The sequence below is a fragment of the Panicum hallii genome, chromosome 9 (assembly GCF_002211085.1).
Source record: "Panicum hallii strain FIL2 chromosome 9, PHallii_v3.1, whole genome shotgun sequence".
Classification (NCBI taxonomy): domain Eukaryota; kingdom Viridiplantae; phylum Streptophyta; class Magnoliopsida; order Poales; family Poaceae; genus Panicum; species Panicum hallii.
In genome coordinates this window covers 12,622,271-12,634,074 of record NC_038050.1, presented here as the reverse complement: position 1 = coordinate 12,634,074, position 11,804 = coordinate 12,622,271, and the positions used below count along the sequence as shown (strand labels likewise).

The 11,804-nt window shown below is 45.7% G+C and overlaps 2 protein-coding genes across 2 annotated transcripts; one reads left to right on the top strand and one right to left on the bottom strand.

Moving 5' to 3' along the window:
- The first annotated feature begins 858 nt into the window (after positions 1-858).
- Positions 859-7,476, top strand: LOC112874454 (NAD-dependent malic enzyme 59 kDa isoform, mitochondrial-like). The gene is made up of 19 exons (XM_025937776.1): positions 859-1,428; positions 1,538-1,634; positions 1,762-1,880; positions 1,986-2,153; positions 2,517-2,645; positions 3,954-4,014; positions 4,194-4,297; positions 4,370-4,453; positions 4,522-4,628; positions 4,737-4,830; positions 4,934-5,047; positions 5,166-5,231; positions 6,028-6,100; positions 6,216-6,302; positions 6,389-6,443; positions 6,519-6,590; positions 6,786-6,848; positions 6,978-7,092; positions 7,188-7,476. Exons 1-19 carry the CDS (start codon positions 874-876, stop codon positions 7,257-7,259), a joined length of 2,235 nt encoding a protein of 744 aa, XP_025793561.1. The 5' UTR covers positions 859-873; the 3' UTR covers positions 7,260-7,476.
- LOC112874455 (tetraspanin-10) lies at positions 7,359-10,874 on the bottom strand. Its single transcript, XM_025937777.1, has 11 exons — positions 10,460-10,874; positions 9,739-9,851; positions 9,589-9,643; positions 9,403-9,458; positions 9,134-9,181; positions 8,833-8,881; positions 8,633-8,716; positions 8,450-8,517; positions 8,201-8,326; positions 8,039-8,114; positions 7,359-7,891 (listed from the first exon to the last, which is right to left on the bottom strand). The coding sequence occupies exons 1-11, from the start codon at positions 10,829-10,831 to the stop codon at positions 7,817-7,819; spliced, it is 1,122 nt and encodes a 373-aa protein (XP_025793562.1). The 5' UTR covers positions 10,832-10,874; the 3' UTR covers positions 7,359-7,816.
- Positions 10,875-11,804: the final 930 nt, after the last annotated feature.

Below are 11,804 nucleotides of genomic sequence, written 5' to 3'. Positions count from 1 at the left end.
TATTCATCGCACTTGCTGCAACAAATTCTCCATTACTCCCCAGGCAGAAAGCATTGGAGTCTGCGCGATCAACCGCGGCGTCCGTATTTATCTTGTATATTCCTCGTTCAGGTGCTACCCGACACTGGGTTCTTATCTTTGGTGCCCAGGCCGACGCAGTTGACAATAATCCCGTCCGGTTCCGTTCGTCGAGCATTGGTCGGCATCAAGCATCATCCACATCTACTTTCCATCGAACATTCGAACCGAAGAAAAGCTCCCCTAAAAAAAACAATGCTGGAAAACCTCCGCAGAGAAAAGGGCGGCGGAGCGCCCGCCGCGAGCCCAGATCTGCTCGGATTCTTGGTCGGTCGAGCTGTGGCACCACCCTGTCGTCCCTGGCACTTTGGAAGGCGGTGCTTCACCCAAGCGCACGTGGCTGGGCCAATTCGGGTAAGGCAAAGCCGCAAAGGCATCTGGTCCCTTTGGTTCTCTAGTGCACGGCCGAGTTCGCGCGCTTGTCGCCGCACGGCCGGACCATCCGGCCACCCCAGCCAGCTCCGATCCTCTTGGCGGCCATTCGGGTGGCGGCGGCGGCGCCGTGGTGGCGCCACGGAAGTCGTAGGGCCACAGGGCACGTCTAGCTCTCCTGTCCCAACGAGACGTGACGGGGAATACTGCTTTTGCTGCGGCGACAAGTATACAGATCCATCTCGTCAAATCTGTTACCGGCCGAGTACCGATGCTTGAGTTGAGACGCCGTGAAAAACGCCTTGCATCCGTTATCATGAACTCCAGGTGTTTCTTACACCTGATGCAAAAAGAGATGGCTTGACAATCTTAACAACAAGCTAGTACTGTGCCGAAGTCAAGTTCGGTCCCCCGCAAAGAGTGATGCACGCTGGGTGCGCCAAGCAAATTCCCCTCTACGGCTTCGAATCCTCCTTTATTCTCGCGCTGCGGAACTCGTCGCCGCGGCTGGCCCCCGACACCGCCTGCACTAGTAGAGCCGCGCCCCCGTCCCGCGTCCGCTCCTCCGCCCCCACCACTCACCTCCCTCCCCCAGGACCCAGGTCCCCACCCGCCCACCCACCCATCCCGCGCCGCGGCGACCGGGACCTCCACTCCTTGTCCTGCCCTCACCGCGGGTACCCGCACCGCGCAGCGACCCCCCTGCCCCGCCCCTTCAAAAACCCAAATCTCTCCCACGAGCTCGGGCCTCGCCGACCACCACCGCACCGCACCGCATTGGGTACGGACCCCGGCCGAGCGGCGTGTCGGTTGATCTCTCGCGCGGCGATGTGGCGTTCGGCGGCGCGGCGGTCGTCGCAGATCCGGCGGCTCCTGTCGTCGTCCGCATCCCCGACGGGCCCCCTCGCCACCGTGCCGGGGCCCTGCATCGTGCAGAAGCGCGGAAACGACATCCTCAACGACCCATGGTACAACAAGGTAGGCAGCCAGCCGCACGCGGGCGTTCCTCTCCACCCCGATCTCGCGGTTGCGCGCGGGCTCTGATGCAGTTTCAGCTTACCGGGGATTCCATTCCGTATGGGTGCAGGACACGGCGTTCCCCTTGACGGAGCGCGACCGCCTCGGCCTCCGCGGCCTGCTCCCGCCGCGGGTCATGTCCTTCGAGCAGCAGTACGAGCGGTTCAGTGAGTCGCGCCTGCCCTTTGGCCGTTTGCGCCCTTGCTTCCTTCGTCGCTTTTTGACGCGTGACGAATGGGTTACGGGATCACGGAATCCTCCGTTTCTAATACGCGGTGCCTGCTTTGTTTGCAGTAAACTCGTACCGGTCGCTGGAGAAGAACACGCGGGGCGAGCCGGACTCCATCGTCGCGCTGGCTAAGTGGAGGATCCTCAACAGGCTGCACGACCGGAACGAGACATTGTACTTCAGGGTGAGCCCTCAGTGTTGCAGTATTGTGCCTGGACGGAAAACTGATGCAATTGTGATTGCCGTGAATTTGGAGTGCTTATATGGTGATATGCTCTGTTTTTGCCAGGTGCTAATCGACAATATCAAGGATTTTGCACCCATTATATACACTCCCACTGTCGGCTTGGTCTGTGAAAATTACAGTGGTCTGTTCAGACGGCCTCGTGGGATGTATTTCACTGCGAAGGATAAGGGGGAGATGATGTCGATGATTTACAACTGGCCACAAGAGAAGGTAATAACTGAAACTGCTGTCTAAGTGCACTTTTTTAAATATTGCCTCTAGTGTGGCAAAGAAAGCTGAGATTATCTTCATGTTTTTTCAATTAAAAAGATATGAAACTGAATCATAACATTTGTTTGATGCTAGCGGTTTCCCAGAGATATACTGCATGTTAGTGTATCTTAATATGCCGTCACCAAATGCTTAGAAGCAATCCCACATTAATTTGTATTGAACATATTGCTATTTTCATGTTAAACTCTCAGTTGTGCTTAACGCCTTCTCTTTAGAGACCATATAAACAATATTCAGCATTAGTTCTTCCATTTCTGCCTGTATAACATGTCTTCATGCAATTGGTTGACACCTTTTCAGGTTGACATGATAGTCGTGACTGATGGGAGTCGCATTCTAGGCTTAGGTGACCTTGGTGTTCAGGGGATAGGCATACCTATTGGTAAACTGGATCTTTATGTTGCAGCTGCTGGTATTAACCCACAAAAGGTAATGAACATCCTACTACTGTCTTTCCAGAATGAAAATGCATCAGCTACAGATAAATTGCTTTTACGTTTACCTCATAGAATACCGCCAACTAGAACAAACCAATTATATTTAGGGAAAAATCCAGTTCACACCCTCAAACTATCACAAAAATCCGATTTTCAGCCTTCAAATACAAAACCGTATAACGCAGACCATCCAACTATCAAAACCGGACAAATTCGACCCTTTGGGTGGTTTCAAAGGTGGTTTTTAATTTTGTGAAAATTAAAGTATTCAAGTTTAAACTAAAAAACTCACAAAGTAATTCATTTTAAATTAAAAAAATACAAACGGGTACCAGCATTTTTACTGAAACGACTGCCATTACTCGTATCAAACCAATAATGATTCATAAAAGCTAAATCTTGTAATCAATGGTGGGCCAATAATGATTTTTTTGCATCTGTATTAAGATGCTTGGTCTGGTTTCGAAATTGTCCAGAGTTTTTTATGTTGTTTTCATTGCGAAATGATGGATCTCCTTCCGTAACTTTCCAATTACGAGTACGAGAATTGAAAGACATGAAAATTCTCAATTCTTACGGCGTCTAGGAGATAGGTAGAATATTTTCAAGAACAAGAAAATCAGAAGAATCTTTTTCTCTATTCACTACCATTCCGCGTCTTCGACTTCTATTAGTTTCTTTTCTTCTTTAATGCAATAGCTATAGTTTGATATAGAATCCATTTCTCAAAGTAATGGAAACCATTCTCTTATAGGAAATGGTTCGAAAATCACTATTCCGCCTTTTAGGTTTAGGTATCGTGAAAAGTGATACCTGTGAAGATCGTGCATTTCAGTCACATCTAAAAATGTAACCTATCTATGGGCACTCTACTTGTCAGTTTATTCGGATCCAATTTTATGTTCCTATTATTTGTTTGCTTGTATTTATGCCTATTTTTTTTGAATAAATAAGATTCAAATAGAGCAACAATACATTATAGATAGGTTACATTTTTATAAAAATTTTGATACCAGTTTCATATTTTTCTGATTTAAAATGAATTAGTTTTGATTGTTTTAGATCTTTTCAGAATTTTTATTTTTTAAAAAATACAAAACCACCCAAAGGGCCAAACTTGTCCGGTTTCGACAGATGGATGGCCCTCGTATCCGCTTTTCTAGTTGAAGGTTTAAAATCGGACTTTTGTGATAGTTCAAGTGTGTAAACTGGACTTTTCCATTATATTTGATAGCCTGCACTTTATGCCATTCCTTTTTTCTTATGTTCCTGCTCTCTGAACATACATCAATACCTGCAGATTCTTCCAGTAATGCTTGATGTGGGAACAAATAATGAAAAACTTCTGGAGGACAATCTATGTGCGTAAGATACATTAAACCCAATTTTGAAACATTTTTGTACTGACATGATTTTTACAACTTATTTATAACCTTCTCTTTGATTAAATGGAAACGTGAATGTTGGTTGTTTAGAAAAGATGTATTTATTAGTAAATAAAATCGGTTGTCACATATCTTATTCAGTAGTATTTACTTAGATCTAGGACTGAGGCAACCCCGGTTGGAAGGAGAAGAATACATGGCCATTGTAGATGAATTTATGGAGGCTGTCCACGCACGTTGGCCTAAAGCAGTTGTGCAGGTATGTGTGCTTTAAGGTCATCCTCTACTTGCTAGTTCAATGTTGCTAGTTTCTGAAGTGATAAAATCACAGTTTGAAGACTTCCAAATGAAATGGGCCTTTGAGACTCTTGAGAGGTATCGGAACCGATTTTGCATGTTCAATGATGACGTACAGGTAATTTGATTCCCATATCGTTAAATTTTATATCTTATTGTTCGATGGGCTTATGCTATTTAAAATAGGGTACAGCTGGTGTTGCTCTAGCTGGCCTACTTGGTGCTGTTAGAGCACAAGGCCGACATCTACACGATTTTCCAAATCAAAAGATAGTCGTCGCGGGAGCTGGAAGGTATCCGATATGTTTAACATGCCTGTAGAATTTCCCCAGTCTATTTTATATGGTGTGTTCGTTATCAAAAGCTTGGTTCGTCCATTCTAATTCCTCTTTAGAATCCAGTGCTGGGATAGGTGTGCTAAGCATGGCTAAACAGGAAATGTTAAGGATGAAAAGTGGGGAAGGACATAATCAATTCTGGGTTCTGGACAAAGATGTAAGTTAACTTTAGGCAAGCGATTTTTTTATTAGATGTCCATTATATTTGTTCAATCTAAAGGCTGTTTTTTTATGTGCTCCTGTTGTGCTGTACCATGTAGGGCCTTATTACGAAAGATAGGAAGGATCTGGATCCTGCAGTGGCACGTTTTGCCAGAGGCCATGGTCCGGATGAGATCCCAGATCTCCATGAGGGGGCTAGTCTTGTTGAAGTGGTATGATAATTTGATTCCAATTATTACATTGTCAGCTGCTAGAGCTTAGAGAATATTATATTAGCATATTTCCAATGCTTCTGTGCTTGGACTAATTCAGTTTGATACTGATCGTCAGGTCAGGAAAGTGAAGCCTCATGTGCTTTTAGGACTGTCTGGAGTTGGGGGCATATTTAACGAGGAGGTAAGCATAAGAATCTGAGAACCTACTTCTTTCAGGATTCTGCAGCAAGTTAAGGAATGCATTTTCTCCTACCTTACCAATCCTGATTCAGCAGTCCTCAGTCTATGTGCTTATGATTAGCACTAAATTATCCATTCAAGTTTGGTGAAGGGCTGTGATCTTAGACGGTTTCTGAATCTAGAAAATATTCCCAGTACTTCGACACGTAATATGTATTCTTATAATCTTATGATGCCAGTGAATGACAATGACTGCATCAGTTACCGCCTTTTGGGTGAACATATGCTAAAAAAAAAAGATCCAGTTAATCTTATAGTTTAGAAGATTCTGAGTTTAGACTGAGTGAACATGATTCATGAGTGATCTCTTGGACAACGACAGTGTCAAGTATGTACCTTTCTTATATGGACAGATTTGTCAGGCCTGACTAGTGAGCACTATCAATCATGGTGGCCAATATATCTGGACTTCGTTAACAATTCCACAGCAGCACAAAAGAAATTGTGGGTTAGCTGTTGCCAGCTGTTTACTTGCCTAATCTAGTCTAGCCTTGTTTAATAATGTTGCTTGATTAAGTGTTGGGCAGCATCACCACTCAAGAGAAATACTGAACTTTGTTCTTATGAAATTTCACCATTCAGCACATTCCTAGTTAAATTGATCAACTGTACTTACTGACGAATTTTGAGCATCAAAGCTCCACTCCTTTGTTAACAAGATCATATTGAGAAAGTGCCAAACCATACTCCAAGCGTTCATATTTTTACAATTGAGTGCTAACTCCATATGCCACCAGGTTCTCAGGGCTATGAAAGAATCTGATTCTCCACGCCCTGCAATTTTTGCAATGTCCAACCCAACTACTAAAGGTTTGTGCTCAGCCACCCATAGATAGTTTGAGAAGACCCAAGGATGAAATGCTTTTCTTTTTAAAGGAACCCTAAGATGAAGTGCTAATTTTGGTCTTCTCTTGTTACATTACAGCTGAATGTACACCTGATGATGTATTCAAGCATGTTGGAGAGAATGCGATATTTGCTAGTGGAAGCCCTTTCAGTAACGTTTCTTTAGGTAATTCCTGCCAACTCTCTTTTGCGTTGTTTGGTAGCATTAATTTCTAGTAGGTGATCACTGGTGCTAAAGTATTGATTTCATAGGAAATGGTAAGACAGGCTATGCTAATCAAGCAAACAACATGTATCTATTTCCGGGGTACGATAAACTCTCACCACCTAGATAATTATTTGGTTTTTTTAGTTTTACTGATTGAAGTTCGGTCATATTCAGGATTGGTTTAGGAGCTCTCCTTTCAGGTGCTCGGCATATTTCAGATGACATGCTTCAAGCAGCAGCTGAGTGGTAAGTCTTGCTCGATAAAACTATCTATGGTTGTCCGACCTGATTAGGTGCCCCTGCATTTTGTTCTGCTGAAGTTCCATTGGCATAAAACATCAACTACACTGGTTTAACAAACACCTAATCTGATTTGAATCATTCTTTTGTTTTCTTGTGAAAAAAAAATTACATAAACATCTGCTTATTTTTGCAATGCAGCCTCGCATCATACATCACAGATGATGAAATTCAAAAAGGAATCCTCTTCCCTTCAGTCTCCAGGTGAGCTTCACCAGCTACCGCACACTGTTACCTGACACATCCATCCAATCATTTCTTCCTACTCATTGTTTTATGAACTCCCTATCCATTTTCAACTGATGGTTGACTGACATCCACCAAACGCTGCAGTATCCGGCACATCACCGCACGTGTGGGCGCAGCAGTTGTCCGTGCCGCTGTTGCTGAAGACCTGGCTGAGGGGTACCGCACTGTGGATCCTAAGGATCTTGCGAGCATGTCAGAGGTACTGTACTACACAGAGATTAATTTCACATTCGTATAGTTCAAACTTCAAACCTATGGCGGTGTCTGAACTAAAGTTTATCGTGTTGTTGACAGTCACAAACGGTGGACTACGTCGCTCGGAATATGTGGTACCCGGTTTACAGCCCCCTTGTGAACAACAAATAAATTGGAAAAATCTCACGGGCTGCACTGAAGCAGATGTCCCTGACATTCCATCCGAAGGAATGTATCAGACTTAGGCATTTGTTTTGGCTACTTGTTTTGGTTACTTGTTATCACCAAAGAATGCTCAATTTTGAGATCCGTTGATCTTCATACTGCCACAGTAAGTGTACTTATCATGATTATTGTAATAAGCATCAGACACCGGAGCTTCTCTATAGTTCTTTCTGTCCTGAAAAAATTGTCATGAAATCAGAGGCAAAATGAATTTTATCTCCCAAGATGTTCGCAACCCATTTGCAACAGAGAATAGAATATCACCACACAGCAGATAAGCCCAAATATCTTTCATCAAAGGAATTTGATGGAACAATTTTACAGGGGTGCTAAAGCTAATTCCTGCTTCCACATCGGATGGCCAAGCGCTTCACCTCGAAGTGTTTTCTTTCACCTTCCACGACCTTTTGCAGCGCTACCTCCAGCGTTCTGCCGCGCGCAAAAGCCCACGAATTGTTTCTTTCACCTTCCACCACCTTTTGCATCGCTACCTATTGTTTCTTTCACCTTCCACTACCTTTTGCATCGCTACCTCCAGCGTTCCGCCGCGCGCAACAGCCCACAAAGTACACGAACGACTAGCCACAATAACGCAGATGAAAAATGAAATGAAAGGTTGATCAGCATGAGGGTGTTACTATATTCATGTTGTGACTTGTGAGGAGTGCTAGTCTGAAATTAGCCGTACTATCAGTGTTCTTGTCCAAATTGACGCCAGAGCTTACCAGGATGACGAACAATATCACGTTGAAGATTGCAACCACGCGCCACTCGGTCTTCATGTACTGCGCAACCCCAGCTCTAGAACCAAATGTTTGGCGTTACCAATGCATCAAAAAAATGATTTGATGGTTCAGAGCCAGGGAGTGAGGTGCTAAGCAGCTTACTTGCAAGAATCGCAGTCGTAGCACCTGACAGAGCGTGCGTTCTTGTACAGTTTGCAGTCAATGTTGGTGCTCACTGGATGATAGCTCAGATCGAAATAGGAGGCGTTCAGAGCTGGGTACCCACACCTGAAAATCAGAGAAACGTGACAACCATGTTTAAGATTATAGTGAGCAGTTGCAGGTTACTTTCAAAGTTTTTCGAACAAAATTTTCAAAGTTTTAATATGAGTGAAAGGTTCAGGTGCATACTCTGCTGGTGGGCGGCAGCAGCCTGACTCCATGGGAGTAAGTTCTGCAAGCTTGTATTGTTTCAGAGTCTGCAAGAAGTTGAGTTGTGCTGATAAGATCACCGTAACAGAAATAGTAGCAAATGGAGCAACTACAATAATAAATCAGGCGACGGAAGATGCCAATTGCCAAGTCAGAAGTGACCTTGTATCTTTTTGACAGGTTATTGCAGTCATCTGACTTCACAAGGCAACTTCTCAGGTGAGTCCATTTCTCCGTGTTATTGAGCTGGAGTTGGGAAAGAAAAAATAGATCAACAGAGTTATGTGCCAGCACAGCAGAATATTTAGGTGCACTTGCATAGCAGGAAACATATTTTTTTCCAACAAAGAAGCAGTACATGCCTGTTTGACAAACCAGGAGCTGTAATCTTGAAGACGGTACTCTTTATATCTGCACATAACATGAGAAATGACTCAATTTATGTGGCGGCAAGTAGGTAAATCAAACCGTTTCTGACTTCATTCAGTAAGCTCAAAAAAGTTAGTAAACAAGCTGGAATTCTTTGGATCATTCAGTACATGATTTATATGTTAACCCTTTTTATATTAAATTACTATAAGCTCAATGTTCCTGTATTTCTTTGTATCATTCTCTGAAACAATACAAAGCTTGGAGACACCATGGGAGCTATTAGTCACATACCTAGCCCCAGGAACAACATGGCCAGTTCCTGTATTGGTTATGATAAACCTGCAGCAGTAAAAGACAAAGACATGGTTAAGCAATAACAGGGCTACTTCTTTCATTTAGTCAATTGATAATTAACACCTAAACGGTGCGGTGCAATTCTAACAATAACCATCACATAATCAATGTGCACACCAGCAACAAGCAAAAAGTATGCCATCATTGCAACCAAGTCACCAGCTAAATAAAGGCTGTGCAATCACAAATGAATCAGAGGAACTTACGCAAGCACCGTGAACACCATGATTGCCACCAAGACCACGAACAGCATGATTAGGTACTAGGCGCCCACATGTCAAGGTAACAGATAATTCCAAAAGTACCCAAAAACAAGGAACCAAGGCAACTAGTTGCACTCATGTGACTGTGACTTTACTAATCCAATCCAATTCACAGGAAAGAAAGGATACTGTCCAAAGCAAGCAAGAAATGTTCTTCCAAGCACCAAGGAATCCGATGAGCGATCTGCAGCATAAATCGGCAGTGAGCCAGGTTATATGTGGAGCATGATAATTCACCAAGGTAATGCCACAGGATGGGGGTGCAGATGAGATGCGCACATGAGAAAGATCACTCCTCCCAGAGCTATGACAGGGATGGTCAAGGACCGCCTGCACTCATCGTTGTGGGTGCTCATCCAGAACCCGAAACCCACCACCAGTAGTGCCAGTATCTGTCCAATAAAAGCAAAAACACCAGAGTCATTTATTAGGAAAATTAGTAACCAATATTTCTTTCCTATGTTCATAGGTAACATGAACTGTGAAGTTAACAATTGCTAAAGATCAAACCCAATCAGTGTGGTATTAATGTGGAAGCATTGCAGCTTAACACAAAAGATGCAACCACCAGATGGAGGACGACGAACACAAAATTTCCATGAAATAGCACGTTTCGGGAAAACAAAAAGACAGATAAAGTGGAAAGCAAAATGGTGGGGAAAGTGTACTTCAACAATCAGCCACGGTGGTGAAGCTAAAAACCACAATTCGCAATCCAGGTGAAATGAAGTGCTGAAACGAACAAACTGCTGCTGAACCAGGAACGAATTCTGAAGCCTCGCAAACGGCGGCAGTTCACTCCGAGCAGTGAACAAATAATAAGGCAGCTAAAAGAAACACAACCAGCTCAAAGATGGCGAGCAAATGCGGGAAATGAGGAGCCGAGAATCAACCCCAAACCAGAGCAGAGCGAAGCAAAACGCCTCCTCCGGTGCGAGGAAGTAAAGGCGGGGGAGCAGGGGAGGCGAAGGAGGGAGCTGGGCCGAGCGGACCGACTGACCATGGTGAAGAAGTTGATCCACCTGATGACGAACGCGCTGGTGCTGCCCATCCTCCCCAACAAGCCGGGACCGCCACGGGACGGGATTCTGCGCCGCGTCGCGGGACGGGATCTGGCGAGGCGGCGGCGGCTGCAAAGACGGCGACCCTGGGACGAGAAAAGCGGAGGAGGGCGGGGCACCGGCGGAGTGGAGGCGGAGGCTGGCGGCGCCCGGCGGTGGCAGTGGCTTGCGCGGAGTGTGGGTCGGTTCGCGTGCGAGCTTAAAGACAACGGTCGCAGATCAGCAGCGGCCAGCGGGCTGGGCACCCGCTGACCAGCAGACCTGCTCGCGCCGTCGCGGTGGGGACGCACAGGGAGCGGAGACGATGACATGCGGGGGCCCCCGCGCGCGGGGCCGCGGTGTCGGTGGGAGAGGGAGTCGGCTCGGGGCGGCTGGCGGCGGTTGCGGAGGGCTGAGGCTGGGTGGCAGCGGTGAGCATGGGTGTGCGCCCCGGCCTGGCCACGGTCCGGCCGGGCGGTGGTGGGCCCGAGGGAAAAGGGAACATGAGGGCGTCCGCGTCGGGTTTGAACGTGGTGGGCGCGCCGTGGCTTTTTCTCCGTGCGCTGCGGCCGGGCCGCGTGCCTGAGCTAGCACGGTTCACGAGCCCGGTCGGATTCAAGAGCGGCGGTTCTGCCGTTTCGCGCGGCGGGGACGGTGGCAGCTCGGTTTTTGGGAGCGTTGCTGAGCCAAGTCGCAAAGAGCATCTAATAAAATATTAATTTTTGATCTTGCAAAAACTTATTGGAAGGAAAAATAGCTCATTCACCAACAGTTCCAAAAGTTAGTTCTTAAAGAGATTTTATTGCTGCCACATCATTCATCCGTGGGTCCATTATTTTATATTTTATTTTTAAATTTAGTTCCAAAAGTTAGTTCTCAAAAAGATTTAATTGCTGCCACATCATTCATGATCCGTGGGTTCATCATTTTATTTTTTTTCATGATTGTCCATCACCTCCCCCCCTCCGTTCTTAGCAGGCCACCGCTGCTCTTCTCTCTCCTCTGTTCTTTGTTTTTCATCAAGCAAATCAGCAACAGCTCGATCTTCCTCTCCTCCGAGCTTGGCCAAATACCATCACACTTCTCTCAATCGAATCACCCAATCGGCAGCTAGCAGCTCTCCTCTTCCTCTCTAATCCGAGATCCACGGCTACAAGAGCCAAGCATGCTTGCTTCTCATCAATCTCTGTTCCTCTTGGCACTGCTTCCAAATTAAAGCAGCTAGCCAAGCACTAAAACCACCCAGGCCATCTCCCTCCCTCCCTCTATTCTTCTATGCACCAAAGCAATCCGTGGTTTTAGATC